The following is a 24,020-nucleotide window of genomic DNA, read 5'->3' as shown; positions in this document are numbered from 1 at the left end:
CATTCTCTACATTTGTAAAAGAGTAATGCTTTGTGGTTGTGTAAGTTCCCTGATGATTTTGCATTTGTATGACTTAATTCTCATCACAAAAAGCACTTTTGAAAAAGGTGTTGATATCTCCCCAAATGCATCTCCAGACAATATTATTTTTTGATGTTTATTTATTTATTTTGAATGAGAGAAAGAGTGGGGGAGGGGCACAGAGACAGGGGGAGGGGGGAGGGGGAGGGTTAGGTGGGGAGAAGCCTAAGCAGACCCTGCACTGTCAGCAGAGTCCTATGTGGGACCCTGTCTCACAAATGTGAGATCATGACCTGAGCCAAAATCCAGAGTCTGATGCTTAACTGACTGAGCCACCCAGGAGCCCCTCCAGACAATTTTAAATTGTGTAGGTTACAATCCCTCTAGAATTGTTAACCCATTTCCTGTTCTGAGGGAGTTAAAATGTAACAGGAAAATGCATATTTGTAGCAAAATAAAACATTCTAAACAAAGACAATTTTCTTTGTTTTTATTAACATTTCTCATAAAAATCATTAAATTTGGGGGGGAGCACCTCAAACCCTCTGCATTCCACTGTGTTCCACTCATTTAACTCCAACCAACCAAATCACAAAGGTAAGCCATTGACCATTAAGGGAACTAGATAAGAGACAGGGGATGATCAGTGGAAAATATTTATTGAGAAGCTTGTACGAGATAATGAAGATCCAGAAATGAATAATATCCAATACCTCACTCAAGGTCCTACTTACAACGAGCACAAATTCATCTGACCACTGAAGAGGAATTATCCTGCATTATGAAGCCATCAATAAATCTTTAAGTGATTGATTGGATGTTACTAAGTATGTGTACATTAAAGGTATTTTTACTCTGTGCTCTCTTTCTGAATCTTATCAGACAAATTTTGAGAATAAAAAACTATAGAAAATTATAAGGTACAAAATCATGGCATTGTTTATCTTCTTAAAACTGATATTATTGTTCAGGGTTTTTTGTTGGTTTTGAATATTTAAATATATTCAACTCTTCCCTTCAAAAGGTCTGTTTCTGGAAGGTTTCTTCCTTCTGCTCTAATCATTATATACCCTGCTGAGCTAGTTAGGTTCCAAAGGTTAACATTATTCAAAGTTATTTTTTTTAATGTTTTATTTATTTCTAGGAGAGAGAGAGAGAGAGAGACAGCGTGAGCAGGGGAGGGTCAGAGAGAGAGGGAGTCACAGACTCTGAAACAGGCTCCAGGCTCTGAGCTGGCAGTCAGCACAGAGCCCGACGCGGGGCTCGAACCCATGAACCGCGAGATTATGACCTAAGCAAAAGTCTGACGCTTAACCGACTAAGCCACCCAGGCGCCCCTCAAAGTTATTTTTGATTCTTTGAAATAATTTACTGGAAATATTTCTGAAAACAGGCATTCCACGAGACATACGCATTGCATTAACAGCCATTCTATCACAGAACAAAACCTTCCTAGTTAATATTTCTTATTTTAGGATTTTAGATGGAACCCAACAACTTCATAAAGTTGTCTTTGCTTAGACTCAGCTGTGAGCTTCCACATAAGTGATGCTATGTGCCAAGTATTGTTTTTCATGTTGGCTGATGGGCCACATTTCATCTTTCTAATGACCATTTCATAGTAAAGAACATTGAGTCATATGTAGAGCCTTTCTACACTGGGTAGAGGTTTCTAAGTCTTCTAAAAATAAAGACAAGTCTGGAGTAACGTTATACTTTTAATGCCCTGAGTTTGTTTTATTACATAACTTAGCTACAAATACTGCCAACCAGTCTCTGTTTCAAAACTGTATCTATCAGTACAAAAATGAAGGCATATGTCCTTCACAATGTAACTGTTTTATGAAAGGAGAGGGAAAAAAGAAATTCTTTCTGATTTCAGTTTCTGCTCTACCAGCAAATTTTGTTTCTATTTGTTACAGCAGCATTATGCATAAATATAGGCCTGTTGATGTCTTGAGTTTTTTGTTCAGATGAGGGTGTGTAGAAAACAACAGAAATGCGTGTAGCTTAATTTCTTGAACAAGAAACTTTATTGCATTACAAAAGCTGGGATTTGTTTGTTTTATAGTGAATACAATTTCACTGAAAAGGGTTGTAGTCTTCTCATCATATTAAACCATGGCTATTTTGGTTTTGCTTTATGTTTCTTTGTATGTATTCTCATATGGACAGCCTTACAAATGACAGAATTTCAGGAGGCATCCTCCTTGTCCAAATTATTGCTCTCCTGGACTTAGTTCAGGGAATATCTGAAATCCCATAATTCCTTTGTCCATTCCATACATTCTTTTATCCCATTAAAATGTTAATAACTCCAGACTAGTTGACACAGGTAGTCTTATCAGGTAGCTAGTACACTTGGGAGTCTTTTTACTAGGAGGCTGGATACTTGAATTCATTGATAAAATCTTTTATTTTCTTGTAACCAGACAAAGAACGAGAATGAATCTTCTCATAGAGTGGGAGATGCAATTGTGGGAAAATTCAGACACTTTTGTTTACAGCTGATCCTGTGTTTTATGTAAAACAATTGTTTAATTGACAGTGCACTCCTTAAGATATTTAGTACTTGGAAAATACATAGAGCCACATTACAAATACAGTATCTGTTTAAGTGTTCTGTTATAGATCAATTTTGCAGAATATAACTATGGTAACCAGCCTTAGAGATGGTACCCAATGACCCCCACCTCCTGGAATTCACAGTGTGTATAGTTGCCTCCTGCCCTGTACCAGGGTTAGTTTACTATGTGAACAATAGAATATGTTTCACTTCTGAGATTAGATTATAAAAGTCTTTGCAGATTCTGTCTTGGTCATTTTCATGCTCTCTTGGGTCACTGGCACTGGGGTAAGCCCAGTGTTACAGTGATGTTGTTCCAGTGTCACAGTCATGTTGTGAGTGGCCCTATGGAGAATTTCATATGTAAGGAACTGAGGCCTCCAGCCAACAGCTCCATGAGTGAGCTTGGAAGCTGATCCTCTAGCCTAGCCAAGCTTTCAGATGACTACAGTACCGTCCACATCTTGACTGCAACTTCATGAGAGACCTTGAGCCAGAACCACCCAGTTTACCCATTCTCAGATTCCTGATTTTCAGAAACTCTGTGAGATAATAATAAATGCTTTGTTTTTAAGCTGCTAAGTTGTAGGGAAAAAAAATGTGTTACCTTGCTATAGATACTGAACAATTACCCATTCATTAGTCACCAGAATCTGTAAGCTGAAATGCCTGTGAAACATCATAGTTTAGAATGAAATTTCTGCCAAATAACAAAAGTATAAACTAAACATAATAAACATAAATGCTTACAAAGTCCAGGCAGGTGGTGGCCATGACAAACTGAAGACTGTTCCCTAGGTCTAAGGATAGAAACAGCTATAAACATTTGTTGGGAATTGTGAGAATTTAGGATGCAATGTTGTCAGATCTTTTTGTTTTTCAAGGTATAGTATATACAGGTCAGTCTCTTCCCAAGCACCCATTACACCCCAGATAATTCATCCAGGCTAATCACAGTAAGTCTATGCTATCTGCCAGTTCAGGAATGGCATGTGATCCAGTAATGATAAAAAGAGTGTGAGGAGAAATCTCTTAGGAAGCTTCTGGGAAAGATTTCTTAGCTTTGACAAAAGAGGTATGGAAAGAACAAGCCTTTTCTTTTTCTATCTAGTTGTAACATCTTATTATTTGTTGAGAGTTTGAGATGAAGACAACACGAAGATGAACAAGCAAAGAGATAAAGAGCCTAGGACTTCAAGGACGTAGCGAGTCACTGAAGCTATCAATCCTAGAGAAATTAATATTTCTTATTATATGATATCATAAAGTCTGTTAAAATACCTTCTTTTAAGGCAGTTGGATTTGAGGTCTATTTTACTTGCAGCCAAAAGCATTCTAACAGATACACAAGGGAAGTTGATGATCAATAATTGTATGGATAAACTATTGATTTTTAAAATGCATGAAAATCAATTTTAAAATGATTCTGTACCAAATAAATATATCTGAATGGCACATCCATACTACTGACTGCTGGTTTGTGATTCCTCTTGTAGTCACCATGCTACCATATTATAAAAACATTTATGGGGCGCCTGGGTGGCTCAGTCGGTTGAGCATCTGACTTTGGCTCAGGTCATGATCTCACGGTTCGTGGGTTCGAGCCCCATGTCGGGGTCTGTGCTGACAGCCAGCTCAGAGCCTGGAGACTGTTTCAGATTCTGTATCTCCCTCTCTCTCTGACCCTCCCTTGCTCACGCTGTCTTTCTCTCTCTCTCTCAGAAATAAATAAAACATTAAAAAAAAATTTTTAAATAAAAACATTTATAAACTCATTTGCATTTTATTTGAAGGTCTCATTTGTTCAGTGACTGTCCATTGGCTGCCATTTTGGCTGCTAGAAGAAGTAGGAATGTCCTGATAATTGTTTTCACACACTCAAATGATAGTCATTTGCTCATTGTCCAGCACTTAACATACTGTTTCTAATTCTTACGACTTTGTTAAGCAGAATTCTTTCTGTATTACAGAGCAGCAAACTGCATTTAGAAAGGTTAGTTGTGAGTGATGAATGACTAGGAGCCAGGATCCCTTTATCCTCTCCCTACCCATACCCACATGCCTTCAGGCAATTCATTCCCCAGAGGACATTTATGGATTGAGGACAAGCCTAGGCAAATGCAGGCTCTTTACAATTAGCTGGGGTTTGACCCCAAACCCCAAAGTAGTTTCTTAGTAGCTAGGCCAAACAGGTAACCATTTTTGGTCTCTCACTTTCAACCTCAACCCATAATCAAATCTCAACGTTATGGATAAGATTACAAAGATGAAGTGAAGAAAATCACTAAGCATAAGGAAGGAAAATAGGGCATTGATTATTTATGTGAAAACAGATGTATTTACATCTTACATGATAACAGGACTCTAGTAGAGTATACTAATTACTGTCCTTGGATCTGCCCCTTCAGCGAATCTTTATCTTGAAGGTCCATTGAGAGAAGTGGGGGAGAGTCATTAGTGCCCGCGGAAGCCAAGAAACAACAACAAAAAAAACTTAATAGGAATTTGAACCCAGGTCTGATATAAATCAGTAGGAGGACAGAACCAGAATCACAGCTAGGTGAAGTAGGTTTCTGGCTCAATGGGAGAGATTTTTTTCCAACAATTTGGACTTTCTAGAGATAGAGTATGCTGGCTCCCAAGTAGGAATTTACTCCATCAATAGTTTTCCAGAAATAGTTGGAAGTCCACTTGTCAGGAGATTTTGGTAAAGATTTCTGCATTTGACAGAAAACTGGAGCTCTAAGGCCTTTTCATCCCTAAGTTCTGTGATTCTCAGATCACTCACAAGCAGTGCTAGTGTTGCTTTTCTTCCAATCTTTTCTTCTTTGCATCTGTGACCACAGCCCATTTGCAACAGAGGATTTGAAAATCCTCATACTTTGGCAGACTCCTCAGGAAAAGTGTTTTAGCTCAAAATACTAGTGTTTCATTGGATTTTGGGGACCAAACTTGTTGAGTGGTAGAGAGAGCAGACACCTCTGATAGGACAAAGTCTCAAGTGAGTAGAGTTTAGAGCAGCCTTGTGATTGTCTTTGATCCAAGAGGGGAATTACTGAGGTATGGTGAGGCACAAACTTACTGCAACGGGAGCTCCGCACAAATTTCCTGCTTTGTTCACAGGTTTTCATGGCATGACTTAATTTGAGGGGTTAAGAATTCAGAGGCAGTTACTGAGAATATACTACCATACCATAGTTGTCATTTATTGGGTACTATGTTCATCAGTTTACGTACATTGTCTCAATTACTCCACACAGATTTATCATGCAAGTACCATTACTGTCCCTTTTGTCAAGCCTTTGTCTTCGGGAAGTAAGGGAACTCATCTAAGATCCTACAGTAAGAGCTAGAGCCAGATTGAGCATTGGTTTGATTCTGAGGCTGAAGGAACTATTTTTTTTTTTTTGAGATATATTTGAAATATATGCTCTATATATGCCTCATCTATTAGTATGTATTATTTGAGTAGTCCTGAAAATGAATCTGTAGAATTAGTTTCCATATAGGGATTATACCAAGGTTGGATAAATTTAAAAAAATAAATAAATCAGAGGTGCCTGAGTGCCTCAGTTGGTTAAGCATCCAACTCTTGATTTTAGCTTAGGTCATGATTTCATGGTTCATGAGATCAAGCCCCAAGTTGGGCTCTGCACTGATAGCACGGAACCTGTTTGGGATTATTTCTTCTCTCTCTCTGCCCCTGCTTCACTCATTTTTGTTTGTTTCTCTCTCTCTCTCTCTCTCTCTCTCAAAAATAAATAAACATTAAAAAATAAATAAAAATTTTGGGGTACCTGGCTGGCTTAGTCAGTGGAGCATGCGGCTCTTAATCTTGGTATTGAGTTCCAGCCCCATGCTGGGTGTAGAGATTACTTAAAAATAAAATATTTTTTAAAATCTAAATTTTAAAAAGATGTTTTGTTCTGTTTTATAAAGTTCCGTTTTAAACAATGAGAAATATAGAGATCAAATTCCTTACCCAGAACTTCTCTTTTGCTATTGAACACTATATATAAGATCAATAGCCCTTATATATGGTTACATATTGTTAAATATAGAGCTGCTGTTGTAATCCTGGGTCTGCAGACATCTTCATGGCTGAGGGCTGGCAGAGAAGAATGTTAGCAACACAAGCAGAGGTATAAACTTTAACTCCACCGCCAGACACATCCTGCTGGCAGGAGACCTCTGCCTCTGAATCACTGTACCATTCATTTAACAATTCATCATGTATTTTCTGGACCTTTCTTTTATTTTCTTAAATGTTTGGCTAAATATTATTATTTCATTGCATCCCCCCTCTAACAGCCCGATAATGTCTTATAATTTCAAATCTCCCATAGTTCCAACACAAGCTTCGTGTTTGATTTCCCCCCTTTTTATGTGAAAGAGCAATGCTCAGTGTTCTTTTAACACATTTCTCACTCTTGAAATTGTACAAGTAAATGCTGATTTTATGCCATATGTTCAAAAACTCTTCGTTTTTCCAAATACAAGCAGTACCCAAATTGCAAATTGAACTTTTCCAATAGTTACTTTGTATACTGGTTTCTGGAACTCTGTAAAAATAATATGCATAGTGGTCATATTTCCAAATAGAACAACACAAGAGCTATTCAACCCATCACATATGTGCAGTAAAATCATCTCCTAAACAACCATAAAACCAAATGTTTATATACACAAAACATAGTTGGCATAGAAAATGCAGATATGGGGTGCCTGGGTGGCTCAGTCGGTTGGGCTTCTGACTTCGCTCAGGTCATGATCTCATGGTTCCTGGGTTCCAGCCCTACGTCGGGCTCTGTGCTGACAGCTAGCTCAGAGCCTGGAGCCTGTTTAGGATTCTGTTATCTCCCTCTCTTTCTGACCCTCCCCTGCTCACGCTGTCTCTCTCAGAAATAAATAAAACATTAAAAATTTTTTAAATTAAATGCAGATATGGAGATATATATGTATCCCACCCCTATGCCCAAGACTTCCCACCCTCCCTGCTGTGATAGGAGCAGGCAGACTCTTCTCTTCACTTTTCTAGGTTTTAGGCCTTGAGGCTGTGGGTAGTGGAGCTCTGGTAACTGAAATCAATGAGGTTGGATGATGGAATCCGGAAGTGGCAGAACTGACAAAGGGTATTATGGGGACCTCCTGGGGCCTCCTAAGTGTTGTGGTAGTGGAATGCCTGCAAGGTGTCAAATACTTGTTTCTTTCAGTTCCTTTTCCTTGCTCCTTTGTTTCTGCTGAAGGGATTGCGAGGCAGGAAAAAAAAAATTAGCTGTGGGGTTTTTGCAGTTGTTGCCAGATGGAGTGCCTCCCTTTTCCTTTGGTTTTGATAGAGGTAGATGAAAATCTGCGGAGGGTGCTCTGGCTAGGTAGTGCCTAATCCAGGCAGAAGGAGAGCATTTCTCCTTGCAAACACCTCTCCTCCCCGCAAACACACACTGTGTTGTGGTGGAGGTGGGAGAAAGAAATGCATTTCAGGGATTGGATTGGGCATTGGAAATCCTAAACGTCTGCGTGTTGGTAGCAGCAAGGAGGAATGACCCAAGAGAGAAAAGGGAAACAGTAGCAGAAGAGGGACATGACATGTAAAGGACAGGTCTGTTTAGGTCATACTTTGCCTGTAAAATGGAGGACAAAGCCCAAATGGAGGCCCCTAAATTCACAGTCCAATTGCCTGAATGCCAGTTTATTGTCTAGGAAAGATGTTTTAATTTTTTTAAATGTTTTATTTATTTCTGAGAGAGAGAGAGAGAGTGAGTGAGCAGAGGATGGTCAGAGAGAGAGTGATATACTTATTTTTTTATATTTTCTTTTTTCTGAGCTGTCAGCACAGAGCCTGATGCGGGGCTCGAACACATGAACCATGAGATCATGACCTAGGCTGAAGTCAGATGCTTAACCGACTGAGCCACCCAGTTGCCCATAGGAAAAATATTTTAAGACATAGATAATCAAATCCAGATGTGGAATTTTCTGTGGGGAAGTCCACTTTGTATGTGTCAGCCTTATAATCTGTTAAATGTAAGTAGGCCTTGGGAAATCTTCAGCTCCTTGTAAGTAATACAGGGGGCTGGAGGAGAGGCCAGCCTGCCCAAGCGTCTCTCCTCTCTGGAGTTGAGTTTGAACAACTCAGCTTCTCTTTTATTATCTTCTCTTTCATTATTTCCCTCTCATCAAGGTACAGGAACACATGAGAACTAGGTTTGCCAGCAGACCCCCCACTGAGTTTGAATACAATTGGTGGAGGAGCCTTATAGGTAAGAGAGGGCAACAGGATCTAAGCAGGCCAGCCAGAGTCCCAAAATGAGCCTTCCCTTGACAATTGGGTGGCATAAGATGGAGAAACAAGTGGATAACTCCTGTTAGAACTGTCACCTATTATATCAAGAATCTGTGATTGGTGGACTCTTATTTAGAGAGAATCAACCTCTCCCAGGTAGGTATTTCATCTTTCACTCTCTTTCACAAGTACCGTTTTAACTATGCTTTTGGAGCCAGGAAAGTGTCAGTAAAAAAACCAAAATAATATGTAAAACCATATTGATTAAAAACATGTTTTTTAAAAAGTGCTTTTTAAAAAAAAATTTATTTTGAGAGATAGAGAGTGAGCAGGGGGAGGGGCAGAAAGAGACAGAGAGAGGGAGACCAAATCCCAAGTAGGCTCCATGCTGTCAGCGCTGAAGCTGACAAGGGGCTCAGTCTCATGAACCATGAGATCATGACCTGAGCTGAAATCAAGACTCTTAAGAGACTGACCTGCCCAGATACCCCTAAAAACATTTTGTATAAAGAGTTGACAAGTACATCCTGGGATTCCTGATATTCTTTCTACCCAGTTCATTCTGAAATAAAATCAAATACTTCATTAAATAGGAGTGGGGGAGAAAATCAATAAAATGATTCATGAAAGTTAAACTAAAATGGATTATTCGAGCCAGCTTGGGAAATCAAATCAGTTTCTAATCGAAACCTAGGTTTTAACAATACATGTTTAAGTTATGCTCATGTTTTCTTTGAGGTACATTATATTATGGGCAGTATGGACCTGTAAATGGTTACCAGAAAGCAAAATATTACATCTCTTTGGACTTCCTTTTCCTTGTTTAACTTCAGTGGTCTGATCAGAAACAACTGAAAGGAGAAATCCGAAAATATCCAACTCCAATGATTTAAAAAAAAAAAAATTCTAAACCAACTTCTTTGGAGAGGAGGAGAGGAGCTGTTGAAAGGCTCTGCTAAGGTCAGGCAGAGCCAACAGTGTAGCTTCAAAGTTGCCAGCAGCCAGTCTACTTTGGAGAGGCAAATGTGTAGGCTTAAACTCAAGTCCCTTGGCCTGTAAAAACGAGGCAGGTGTCAGAGGGATGGACTTTTGGATAGGATGAAGACCCGGACGGATGAATTCTTCTCTGGTTAGAGAGGAAATTTGGTATTAAGAGGGCCTCACTGAATCCCAGTAATAACCAAACAACTGGTGTTGTCCAGGGCACCCGGTGGAAAGTGGGAGGCAGGAAGTAGAAAGGCTCAAGCTCCTTTCCCTGGGTCGGCTCGGGAATTTAATTTCAGCAAATGTTTATTGGAGCCTAATAAGTGTTGGGCACAGTGTTAAGCACAGGGATATAGGGCCAAATCAAACGTGGTCTTGTCCTTGAGGAGCTCACACTTCAGTAAAATGTCTTCAACATTCCTCATGTGCTTTGTTAACTTTTATACTGGGACTTGTCAGGGGAGAGTTGTAGCTAAATCCATCCACACTTCTGAAGATTTCAAAACCAAGAAAACTAGACAGGGCATGGGGGTATGGGGTGGAGGAGAGATGGCTACAGGGACTGGTGCCAAGCTTGGGAGCCGCCAGACGCAGGGCTCTGGTGGTGCTGCCTGCCGGCAAGGGGCAGCCAAAAGCTTCCCCCGCATTGGCACCCTCGGGCTTGGCTCCCGCACAGCGAGGCTGCGGCGGTGCCAGCAGCTGATCTGGCCCGGACCGCGGCAGGCAGCCGGGAGCTGGGTAGTGGCCCGAGCCGAGAGGTTCGGCTTCGAGGAGAGACTGCGCGCCCCGCGCCCGCAGCCAGGGGGCAGAGTTTCTGGGCTTGCCACCGCTGGCTACCTGGGGCTCAGGCCCCACCACTCCCGGCGGAGTCCCGGCGGAGTCCGCGCCTTCTCTTTGCGAGTCCTTTGCAGCAGCCGGGTCTCAGCGAGCTCAAAATTTCACTGTCCGCGGTCGCTTCCGAGGGGCAGGAGCGGAGGCGCGTCGCGGGACCCGTGGCGGGAGGCAAGGTGGGGAGGGGAAAGCGGTCGGCACGCGGGGGGCGGGAGGGGACTCGAGTGGGGGATTCGAGGGACGCTGCGGCCCCGCCTCCGCCCCCACCTCTCCTCCCCTTCAGAACCGGAGGAGCAGGGGAGCATGGACCAAACCCTGCTGCTCTGCCACCATGACGCTCGCCCGCTTAGTGGTGGCTCTGGTTTTAGGGGCGCTCCCCGAAGTGGTCGGTTTTGATCCAGTCCTCAGTTATCCCCTCCACCACCGTTATCGCCATTCGCCCCGTCCGGGTCCCCAGCACCCTTATTACCTTTCCACCCAGCAGCGGCAACAGAGGACGCCTCCGTCGCCCTCTCTCCCGCGCGTCCCGCGCCCCCCGCCCGCGCTCCATGCCCAGCGCCTGCACGCCCTCCATGCTGGGCGCACCCTCGGGCAGCACCCCGGGGACTGCCCTGCCGGCGAGCCGTGGGTCAACGTGACGGACTTCGGCGCCCCGTGTCTGTTCTGGGCAGAGGTGCCACCCTTCCTCGAGCGGTCACCCCCGGCGAGCTGGGCTCAGCTGCGAGGGCAGCGCCACAACTTCTGCCGGAGCCCGGACGGCGCGGGCAGACCTTGGTGCTTCTATGGGAACGCCCACGGCAAGGTGGACTGGGGCTACTGCGACTGCAGACACGGTGAGTGGCCCCGGGGCAGCGGCAGCAGCTCGGGCCTGGCGGGGAGCCAGCCTGGCGCACCGCCGGCTTTAGGTGTTCCTTGAAGAGAGCTAGTGAGAGTGGGAGGTTTCGGGGTTGTTGCCCGGCAGACGGCTGGCCGCTGAGTTACGGGCAAAGCGCATTGGGTACCGTGACTTCGACTTAGCGAGGCGTGCTTTGTGTGTGAAGGTTGTCGTGGGGATAGTTTTTGTGCGAGGTGCTGCGCTCGGTGTTCCTGGATGCAGTCTCTGGCCACTGTGTGTGTATGTGTGTTATGCGTGTACACGCGGGCTCGTCGGGTGGATGTGTGTTCTCTAGGGCAGTTTGCCTTGAGGGTGTTACCATATTGACACGAAAGAGGCAAAGTAAAGGAGATGAACTTTCTAATTACTCGTTTTGGAAGGGGAAATATTGAACCTAATGGGACAGCCAGTAACCTTCCCCCCACGCCATAGACCCCAATTTGGAAGAATGTGATACATCTTTTTGCCTTTATTCTCACGCTTGGCCTCTGAAAAAAGCATGGCAAAATGTCCTGGCCAGAATACAACTTGCCAAAGTGATGTTCAGGTTCTGGGGCACACTTTGGTAAATATGATCAGTGAAAGAAGAGAAAAGAAAGGAAAAACAGATAGGAATAGTAACTATCTTAGGAAAGAAGCAACTTGGCATAGTCAAATGCAGTTTTCAAGAATGCCATTTTTTAGCTCTATATGTTATTTGTGGGTATTTGGGATTAGTTGGTGACATTGAGAGATAAAGTTGGTAAGATGTTTTGGTTTTATGGTATAATGATAACATATTAATAGGTTTAACATAAGTGAATGACCTGCCTTTGAAGAGTGTTTCGTTTTGAGTTGTTGGGGCTTTGTTTAATATTAGGGCTCCCCCCTCTTCTTTAATAGCTGGAAAGAAAAACTTCCTGTCCTTCAAAGTTTGAATTTCCCTTCAAACATCTTGTTGGCAGCTCTCCATCTCAGCTATGGGGCAGGAATTTCATGAATTGGGATTCTAAAATATGTTGTACTTTGTACCTTTTGGAGGTGAGTTGAAGGTTAGCTTTCATAGTGACATTCTTTTCCTGCAGACATTTTTATTTATCTGAATTGCATTAGCTTGGAGTTAAAGGAAAGTGATAGGAAGGTTAAGATCAATTATCCTTCATCCTAGAGAATGAAGTCATTGCTATACTCGTGTTTCATGGACAGAATGCTAATGTGGCTATAAAAAAAATTGAGGTGATATCACGCAAAGAGCCCCAGCATTGTCTCATTATTTACTGTAAGAGATTATTTGTAGTAAAATATCATGTTGAGCAAACATTGGAATTTTTTTTGCTTTCCTGCTATTGTACTATATTTCATATCTTTTAAATGTATATTTAGGAAATATATATGTATATGTGTATACTGAAAAAAATATATGTACACTGAAAGAAAAGTGGAATTCAAAGTTAAAACACTATAGTGGTAAATAGCTCTCTTTCTGACACATAACTCCTTTAACTTTATATTCCAAATGAGGAGAGTAGGTTGTTCTTTGTTTTCCCTCTTGTGTTGAATGGAAATTTAAATCTAACTGCAGAACAGACTCTTTGCGATGTTTTTATTATGTTCATAGCTAATTCTCACCAGACTGAATCCCAAACACTGCATAATTGTTGTCTGTGTAGTACTTCCTGGGGCAAAGCTACTGAACACAAGAGAAACAAAAGAAACCACCCAAGATGGGAGATAAATGCTCCCTGCAAAAAAGAATAGGAAAACAATTGGCTGGCTACGTAATAATTAATTACTTTCACAGACCCAGTCTTGATAACTGAAGCTTCCCATCCAGTCCTTTATTCCTCACGTTCTGATTAGGCATGATCCATGCCTTCTCAATGACCGGCGTTTTCTGAACCATACGGCTTTCTGGTCTTGGTCCTAAATTTCACTTTGGAGGGTGAACAACGCTGTCATGAAGTAGTGAGAAGAATATGGAATTATGCTTTAGAAAACACTTGTGTCCGTTTTGGCTCTGGCAGTAGCTGTGTAGTGTTGGGTAAGACTTTAACTCCCAGAGCTTTGGTTTCCTTATCTACAGAAAAGCAGTTTTTGAATAGATTAATTCAAAGAACTTTTCCAGCTCTGAGCCTGTACCAAAATGACCTGGCCTGATAATAGCTAGAATTTATTGAGCATTCAGTCTATGTTGGAGGCTGGGCTAAGCATTTTATATATTCATTTTCTCATGTAATTCTCATAACATTAGAAGGTAGTGTACATTTTCATGTCACAGCTCATTTTGCTCTGGTTCTTTAATTATATAAACATGTAGAAATATATGTGCTATCTGATGACCCCATTTTTGTAGCTTAAGGACTAGTCTGAAAGGAAAGAGAAAGGGAATTATGTTTGGTTCAAGTCACATGATTTCCTGTATCTTATTATTTCAAAATGTCCAGATTTTTTTCTTTTTCTTAAAAAAATAAGAAAAAAAATCTAGAACAAAAGGAAAGAAAATTTATAGTAGTGAGAACCCTCCTTTAAAAAATAAACTGGAGGCCAGAGTCACATATCTGACTTCACTGAGAGAAATGAGGAAGTTGATGCCCTCAAGGTAGAAAGTTATCTACGCCTAGTAGAAGGGGCGCTAGGAGCATCTCAGGTGAGCTAGGGCAGGGTGTGGATGTGCCCGTGGCTCAAATGTCTGAGAGTGAGAAAGATGATGCCTAGGTCCTAAATGTATGAAACCCGTGAATTAGTAGTAAAGAATCGTTTGGTGGATTGGAATACCCTGAATCAGCCCAGGGAGTTTGTTCTCATAATGAGTACGTTTGCCTAGATACCTAGACTCTAGCCTTCAGAAAACCTGATTGAACAATCCTTCCATCTGTCTCAGGAATGTGCTTTTCTACTCAGCTGTCAGGTCAAGGTGATTTGGATTCTGAAGACACTGTGTCACACTTGGGAAAACCAGAGGAAGGCATCAGAACCCATCTAGAATGGAGTAATGGATGATTATGTAGACTGAGTCCATCATTCTATGACTTAATTCTGTTTGGCTGGGATCAAGCTGAAGCCATGTCTATCTATGGTAACTTTTTGTCATTCTAGGACATAGCACCCTGGTTTTTCATTTGACTGGTGTGCAGGTAATAACAACCTAGTTCACCAGAATATGATTATTAACTGCATGTGAACTAGGTTACTTTTATGTTTCTTTCTTTTTCTTTTTTAAAGTTTATTCATTTTATTTATTTATTTAAAACATCTTTTAAATGTTTATCTTTGAGAGAGAGGAAGAGATAGAGCACCAGCGGGGAAGAGGCAGAGAGAGAGAGGGAGACACAGAATTCAAAGTAGGCTCCAGCTCTGAGGTGTCAGCACAGACCCTGACGTGGGGCTCAAACCCATGAACTGTGTATGAGATCATGACATGAGCCAAGGTTGGTCACTTAACCAGCTGAACCACCCAGGTACCCCGTATGTTTCTTTTTTTTTTTAAGGTTTATTTTATTTATTTAATTAAAAATATTTAAAAATATTTATCTTTGAGAGAGAGAGAGAGAGACAGATCACAAGTGGGGGAGGGCCAGAGAGAGAGACACACACAGAATCTGAAGCAGGCTCCAGGCTCTGAGCTGTCAGCACAGAGCCTGACCTCGAACTTCAAGATCATGACCTGAGTGGAAGTTTGATGCTTAACTGATTGAGCCACCCGGGTGCCCCTCTTTTTATGTTTCTACAGAAAGAATTAACAGGCAACTGATTCCCCCCAATACCCTGAAATAATTTAGAGCTTCCTTACTAGGAAGGAAAAATCACTTTCCAATCATTGGTTGGTAATGCAGATGAGGAAGCTTGACGCTGTGCTAACTACTCTCTTACAAGCAGCTGAGTGGAACTCACCCATAGGGGACCGATGCTCGTTGGGTGAAACAGGTAAAATAAATGATGATAATGCTCTAATAATTTAGATTTCACCAGAAAGAATGATTCCTAGATCTGACTTTTTGTCATGTCATCAAGCTAAGCTGTTCATATGCACATACTCACTCCAATCTCCTGATTCAAACAGAGGCAGCAGACTTGCGGGACAGTTGTTTACAGGCTGTACTCTTTGAAGTCCATCTGGTGTTTGAAGTGAATGTTAATTAAAAAGTTGGCTGAAAGCTGTCCCTTGAATTTTTTTAAAAAAATGCTGCATCTTGATTCTATGTAGCAGGTTCTGAAAAACATTAGCAATACCAAATTTGGTACATTTCCTGGCTGGATTTTAAATTTTGAGCTCAATCTGCTCTTCAGGCTAACGCAGATATAAAATGCTTTGATTTGGGGCATTATCTGACTTTTTATTAGTGCGAAGATTTTTTTAAGAAGAAAATAAGATAGATATCCAGTTACGATTGCCTTTTATGAGTGATTATCTGGGAGTGTATATACATATGTGGTCCCTGTCATTGAGTGTGTGTGTGTGTGTGTGTGTGTGTGTGTGTGTGTTAAGGTAATCTTTGTAAAAGTGATTTGGTTCATAATTGCGGAGACAGACGTAAATATCCAACAAAAAGATACTACACAGAGGTCCCTTCATTTAATGGATACTAGGTAGCTTCATGTTGAAATAGGACAGCTTGCAGAAGAAGGAGAGGGCCCCTCCTCACTAGGTCCCATTGAAAGAACAGGAAACCTTCCTAGAATTCCCCCACAGATTTCTCCTGCACTTTATTGACCAAGACTGGATCACACGTTCCTCTGGCATTCTTTAGGGAAAATTCAGTTAACACAATTGCATAATTGAATCAGGATTTACCGCTGCACACCTGGGGACTCTCCTGCCAAGACAGAGTGAGGTAGTTGTTGAGGAGAACCAACAGGGTCTGCTAAGAAGTGTGGTTGCAGTTTGTCCCTCAATTTGGGAAACTAAATGCTATTGAAAAGTACTAATTAGGAGCGTCCGGGTAGCTCAGGAGGTTAAGTGTCTGACTCTTGGTTTCTGCGTGGGTTATGATCTCACAGATGTTGAGTTTGAGCCCCCCATTAGGGTCTGTGTGGACAGTGCAGAGCCTGCTTTGGATTCTCAGTCTCCCTTTCTCTTTGCCCCTCCCTCACTTGTGCTCACACTCTCTCTCTTTCAAAAATAAACATTAAAAACAAGTAGTAAGTAATTTGAAAAACTGTGCTGTGAAATGTTACATTCATTTTTCAGCTGTGTCTAGATGAATTGCATTTAGACCCCGGTTTGATTGAAAAAGCACATTTTCTTATTTTAAGATGCTATTTGCAGGTCTAGTAAATTTATGTTTGAAATGAATAATTCCATAATTGTTAAGAATATGGAAGTTAGCTCAGTTGCTTGGTAAACACTTTTAATTCTAATTTTTAAACTTCCCCCATCCCTGAATTAACTTGTAAAGAAAACTGTTCTCTGAAATCTCTTCTTTAGTCTGCATGGTAAACAGACATTCGGTTGTGCAACTATATGAACAACTGATTTAGACTGCCTTCTACATGGTTGACACGCTGTTACTAGAAAATCAGGAAATGTTTATTTTAGCATCTTACTTTTCTAGAGCCATCCTCCTCTCACCCCTCCCTTTTCTTCCTGCAAGTCAGCACAACAATATTAATAAAAAATTTATTATATGCAAAACACTAAAGTAATGAGATTCTTTTTCTCCCACTGCAAGATATAACCTGAGTACTTTTTATTACGCTCACCAGAAGGACACAAAGAATGGAAAATGCCAATTCTAACAAGGCAAAGGTAGATTTCATTAAATATTTTGTGAGTTCACACTAGGAGCGGCAATTACAAAGACGGATAAGAAATCACCTGTATCCTCTGGTTGAGGACACCCACTCTTTGGTTGAGATGTCAGAAGAATACTGAGCATTTTCATTACCTTTCCTGTGATACCTATTCTGGGAGACAGATAAGAGGATTACTATCAGGAGTAGTTTAATTTCATCAATCAGAGCTGAACAATAAAATGTTAATACCCACACCATTTGCTTATATTTGAATAGTTCAGAGACACACGATGAATTTCCCTCTGGAATTATCTGTATAAATTGTTGGTATACCATAATTAAACCATGGATAGAGTCTTCTTTTGTATAATACTGTATAATGTTTTAAATTAAGGAATAATTGATAAAATTTATAAACTTCTAATAATCTCAGTGTAAATGGGTAGAATTGCTTATTGAATGGATACTCACTCATTGTTTTGATACTTTATCATTTTGAATTAGACCAGTTCAGATTTTTTTTCTCAGCACTGAAGGTATCTACATGAATAATAAATGAACAGCTAATATGAATTATAGATGTGAACTAATGGAGGTAGATGTAGTTCACTTGGATCTCAGGCCAGCAGAATGTTTCATATGTTAAAAGATGATTTAATTTCATTTTTACATGGCATGATTTGAATAAAATCTTTTTCACGATGCTAAAGCCAGTTTCCATTATGGGTAAATATAATTATAGGCATAAACAGTATACTTTAGTACTATCAAATAGGATAGAGGATGAAAATAACAGCAAAATTAAACTTGCCTCCTGTACTGTCCTTGAAAAATGCAACTAACAACTTCCCAACTCAGTTGTTTTTAGGCAATGTGAATTTTTTGTATATTTTATAATTAAAATAGGAAACGATCATTTAATACATTTCCCAAGGGTTTCATTTGGTATAAGACATAAGATTATGTTTAATTCATTTGTGAAATACATGTACTAAACTGTCCAACATGCAATGGACTTTTTTCTTCTGAATGGTTCATAAACTGAACTTTCTCTATTACTTTCAGCTTTAAGTATACTTTTTGTCAAAGATTTGAACTATAACTTGATGTCATCAGCATGCATTCTTATTCCATCAGAACAATAGCAATGACTAAAATGAATCATTTTGTGCTTCTGTGAAGTTGAGAAAAGATTTGTATGATAACAGTAATTTTATTTTATTCATTTTTTCAATTGTGATTTTAAAAGATTTAAAAATATTTATTATTAATTCTATTCAGAAGACACTTCCGTTTTTGTTGTTTTTTCTTTCTCTTTAAACAAGAGAATGGCATTCTCTGAGTACGTTAGGTAGCTAAATAAGCATATCTTGTCATTTGGTTTATTTTGGAATGAGCTGAACTTACAGAACGAATATCGCTGACCCTCTTGGTTCCTTTCCTAATATTTCTTTTAGGTGTCCTTGAAGCATGGAGTATGAAAAGGGTGTTTTCGCTAGCTGTCCAAGGAGGGGTAATACCATAATGGCTCTGTTAGTTTGCTAGAGCTGCTATGATGAGTACCACAACGGAGCAGCTTAAACAATAGAAATGTATTGTTTCACAGTTCTGGAGGCTGAAAGTCTAAGGTCAAGGTATCAGCAGGGCCACCTTTCCTCTGAAGACAGCAGGGAGAGATATTTTTCAGGGCTCTCTAGTTTCTGAGAGTTCCATGGCTTGTCATGGTGTAAACCCCATCTTCAGATGGTATTCTGCTGTGTGGGTCTCTGTATCCAAATTCCTCCTTTTTAGAAGAACATAATTGTACTAGACTAGAGACCACCCTAATGCCCTCAGGTTAACTTGGTCATTGACAAAGACCTTATTTCCAAATAAGGTCACATCTATAGGTAGTGGAAGTTAGCACTTCAACATTTTTTTGTGCTAAATAGGATTCAGCTCATCACAATAGCCGTAAAAAGTGTCAAACCAATAAGACTTATGAAGGAAATTTTAATTTAGTCAGCTGCTTTCTAGAAGATTTCCATTTTGTGTCCATTGAGACATAAAATGGTTAAAGAGAATCCTTCTTTAATGTCTTTCCATTTGGGGAATTCTTGTGTTTAAAAAATGTTTTTTAAATTTTATTTTAAGTAAACTCTATGCCACAAGTAAGGCTCCAACTCATGACCTTCTGAGATCAAGAGTCTCATGCTGTGCTAACTGAGCCAACTGGGTACCCGAAGAATTCCTGGTGTTTAGCAAATTTACCCATAAAGCAAATTTGAGTAACATGAATCTTTTATGTTCCCATTCTTTTACAAAACTAGAGACTACATAGAACAAAAATAAGAGTAAACTAAAATGACAATAAGTTCAACAGTTTTCGTAGGCGATTAAGATAGTGAAATTCTGAGCATTGTTGTATATTGGCACATTTTGTCTTAAGGTGATTGTAATACCAACAGACAGTTAATTTTTTTTGAGGAGAGGGCAATCCATTTCATGAACTCTAGGGATACCTCTCCATGACATGATATTGCACACAGCTTTCAGTTCCAGACTTCCTTCTATTACTGGTTCAGTTTATAATTTTGTAATGCCTGTTATAGTTGACCTAAAATCTCTGATAAGATTTCAAATTTTAAATTATTATTAACACATTTTAAAAATAGGAATATTTAGGGGGCATCTGGGTGGCTCAGTCGGTTAAGCGTCTGACTTCGGCTCAGGTCATGATTTCACGATTCATGGGTTCGAGCCCCACATCGGGCACTGTGCTGACAGCTAGCTAGCTCAGAGCCTGGAGCCTGCTTCGGATTCTGTGTCTCCCTCTCTCTCTGACCCTCCCCTGCTCGTGCTGTCTCTCTTTCTCTCTCAGAAATAAATAAAAATATTAAAATTAAAAAAAAATAAAAATCGGAATATTTAGAATACAATAGTTACCATCAATTTGGCACTTGAGAGACTTTACGACAGTGCAGCCTGTGTGGTACAGAGACGTTAGATGAGACTGTGAGGAACATTGCAAAGTGTTTGGCTGGAGGAAAGTGTGAGGGAAGGAGGAGGGATCAACTTTAGGTAATAAAAGAACTTTATTATTAGGACAGCGATATAAATGAGTTTACCAGGCTTTGATTTTTGTGGAGTGAGTGCTTCATTGTTCTATCCTGTCTTTTTTTCAAGGATATTGCCCTTCCTTCACTTTGTAATTGTGCACCTATAAATTTGTGCGAATGTATTGCCCTACAATGCAGTGGGTTCTCCGTGGGAGAGTCAGCCTCAGATGTAGATCACTGGAAAGTCACTTCTCTCCTGGTGGCAGTGTATAAAACCTCTTCAGGCTGTCTTACACTCCTGCCTGGCTAGGTAGATTAGTTCCAATATTTCAAGTTAGAATAGAATATTTCAAATAGATTGGTGAAAGCCCACATGACCTAATTCATAAAGTACATTATGCAAAGACCATAAATGCACAGACATGGAAGAGACATGAAATGCAAAGACAGGGCAGGGTCTTTGCTCAGGTTCAGAGACAGGATGGTGGCAAGGACAGGGATCTAGGAGATAGTTGGAAACAGAAACAGTAGAAAGGATGGGAATTGAGGAAATGATCATGTCATTTGATTTGGTCCAGATCTTTGTCTTCCATAAATTGAGTTACATTTTTTAAGATTTTGACCACCTTAACCATTCTAAGAAAATAAATGAAGCAAGAATAAAGCAAAAGCGGAAACAAAAACTACGTATCTTAAATGTAGTTTAAATGTATGTAAATTATGTGTCAATCTTTTATTATTTTGGAGCATGTATTATGCTGATAGTTTTTAAAATGCTCTTTCAAATAATTATTTGAAGAATTATGAACTTCATGGAATTATGTACCATTAAGAACTACTCACTGTGATTCCAAAGTAAATAATTTCTAAGAATATTTTAGAAATTGTTATGGCCTTAAGGAAAGGATAAACTACATTGGGGGCTGGGGGATGGAAGCACCACTAGAACAGTGTGTGCATTGGGGATGTTGGTGTTGGGAATGGTTTCTGATAGAGAAGTCGTTAGTCATTGACATGCAAATTGACTTTCCAGAATTGCAAATATTTGTATTCATTTGTTAAAGGGAAATTGGATGAGCACTCCACATTTCTTGCCATGAAGCAGATACAGCTAAATGAATCCAGGCTTTCACAACTTTGGAGAATCTGAGGAATGATGGCGGAACTGATAGTTGACCTGGAAGCTATTTCCAGCTCTGTCACTGCATTCTAATGATGTGAGGGTGATAATTATGCTCTATGCAGAGTTTTCCATGCCTTATCTCCAAATGCCTTAATCTTTAGATGGTATGTTGCATCATTTCTTATTGGAAACTTTTTGGTGATTTAGGCTGCTTTTTTAATTTTTTATGGTTTTTTAATATGCATAAGTAGTCCAATTTGTTTTCATTGATAGAAATTTCTTCCAACCCTTTGACTCGAGTAATCTAGTGGAGGAGGATTAATAGATAATAGAAATTTAAATATCAGTTTGAATATTTTTTTGAGGTAAGCTAATAAATTCTTTGAGTTGAAATATGCTGGCATTTGCAATATGCATAATTTTATGTAGGTCATCTATAGAAGAGATTTTGTGATTAAAAACTCATTAAAGTTCAGTTAAACTCTTTAGACATATTTCTTTAAAAATGTTTTGCAGTTCACACTTTTCACTGAGCCAAACAGGACTTCCTCTTGCTTAGTGAATTAAAGAGGTTTGGAACGTGTGAGTGATTAAGATTTATCTGCCATGTGAATGATCCATGCCCACGCTCTCTCCTGAATAATCAGGATTTGGCAGTGTAATGTTTTCCTTCCATTTAATGTTGTCTTTTGTTTGAATTAAATGACACTTTGTATTTATCATGAGAAATACAATATGTGTTTCTTAAATAGTTACAGTTTTAAATGATGACTTGGAAAATGATAGTGGTAGGTGCGTGGGTCCCTGCAAATGAAATGAATGGATAATTTGTGAATCTAATATTTTGGAAAAATTATTTTAAAGTCGGACTTTGGAACAACTTTGAAATATGCATAATGTGACAGTTTTTTGATAGAACTTAATTTCCTAATTTTCTTAATTCTTTAATTTCTTTATCTATGAAATGAAGCCCATCATAAGTGACTTTTAACAGAATTTTGCGAAATTCTTCAGCTGTCCGAGTTTACTTCTATCTCTGCTTAAATTTCCCACTTGTGGCCTCCGGTTAGCCACTCTGCAAACCAATGCCAATAAGAAGGGAAACCTCAATCCACCTGTACTTTTTTTTTTTTTAATTTGCTTATTTATTTTGAGGACACAGAGACAGCACAAGCTGGGGATGGGCAGAGAGAGAGAGGAGAGAGAGAATCCCAAGCAGTTTCCTTGCTGTCAGCCCAGACCCCTATGCGGTGCTGGAACTCACAAAACCATGACATCATGACCTGAGCTGAAACTAAGAGACGCTTAACCAGCTGACCCACCCAGGTGCTCTGATCCATTCTCACTTTTAAGGGATGGTATTTTTCCTGGACTGTGCTTGCATTTTTTTAAGAAAAAATTAATGTTTATTTGTAAGAGAGAGAAAGACAGAGCGTGAGCAGGGGAGGGGCAGAGAGAGAGAGAGAGACACAGAATCTGAATCAGGGCCCAGGACCTGAGTGTCAGCACAGAGCCCCATGTGAGGCTCAAACTGTGAGATCATGACCTGAGCAGAAGTCTGTTGCTTAACCAGCTGAGTCACCCTGGCACCCCATGGGGGTGCTTGCATTTTAATTTTGACTCTTTTCAAGACTGAAAAGAATGACTTAAGTCATGAACTCTGGAGCAGCTCAGTGAGGATGATGTGTAAGGAAGGCAAATTTCCAGAGACACTCAATTATACCAAATGATCTATCTAGTGCTAATTTCCCTAAGATTGACATTAGGCAATGTTTTTAACACCACCACCTTTTTGAAATTATAGACATAATCTTTAAAATTTTCATGGCTACTGCTTGAGGTTAAAAGGGGAAACAACATTTTGCTCTTTCGTGATAAACAAATCCAATAGAAGGAATATATAATGCCATCAGTTACAGCTAATTTGTAAGGAGAGCACTGAATTTTGTGTCTGTGCTTCTTAACTATGACCTCATGTGAAGTGGAAGGTGATACACAAATGATAAAAATTTTGTATGTGATATAATCCAGCATTTGCGATGTAACATCAGGTATTAGTCATACTCTTCCACATTTTCCCCTTTTAAGATGTAACTGGATTTTCTGTTAGCTTAGCAAAAAAAGAAAACAGAAGTAGTATTGACACCATAATGTAAATTACCAAAAAATAATAGATTAAATTAAATAAAAAAGAATCTGCTAAATCCTCATTAAAGAAAGAAGCCCATATGCCAGGAATATGGAAGCCGAATTGTTCTGATTGGATCTCTGACTGGATTCCCACTTATGTGGGAAAATCACCATTAACTAAGGATTGTTGAAGTAATAATGTTCAAAAGCTTATTTGCTATTAAGGGATTTTGGGATTCTTTTCTACTTCAGGGTCAGTACAACTTCGAGGTGGCAAAAATGAGTTTGAAGGCACAGTGGAAATCTATGTGAATGGAGTTTGGGGTACAGTGTGTAGCAGCCACTGGGATGATTCTGATGCATCAGTCATTTGTCACCAGATGCAGCTGGGGTGAGTTTGCCCATCCTTGACCCAATCAGGCTGCTAATATCTGCGAATAATGGAGAGCACCCATCAC

The 24,020-nt window shown here is 39.9% G+C and overlaps 1 protein-coding gene across 2 annotated transcripts in view; it reads left to right on the top strand.

Annotated features, from left to right (window-relative positions):
- The first annotated feature begins 10,970 nt into the window (after positions 1 to 10,970).
- The window catches only part of PRSS12 (serine protease 12), a 74,459-nt gene continuing 61,409 nt past the window's right edge, over positions 10,971 to 24,020 (top strand). Inside the window, exons 1-2 of one of the 2 annotated variants that reach the window (XM_039253819.1) lie at positions 10,971 to 11,518; positions 23,815 to 23,953. In XM_039253819.1, coding sequence (XP_039109750.1) covers positions 11,017 to 11,518; positions 23,815 to 23,953 — 641 coding nt within the window. In that variant the 5' untranslated portion in view covers positions 10,971 to 11,016. The remainder of the gene's footprint in view (positions 11,519 to 23,814; positions 23,954 to 24,020) is intronic. The other variant, XM_039253820.1, reaches the window with a different exon arrangement.

Source organism: Hyaena hyaena, unplaced genomic scaffold (genome assembly GCF_003009895.1).
Source record: "Hyaena hyaena isolate Hyena2069 unplaced genomic scaffold, ASM300989v1 scaffold_466, whole genome shotgun sequence".
Taxonomy (NCBI): domain Eukaryota; kingdom Metazoa; phylum Chordata; class Mammalia; order Carnivora; family Hyaenidae; genus Hyaena; species Hyaena hyaena.
This window is presented reverse-complemented; position numbering and strand designations above follow the sequence as displayed.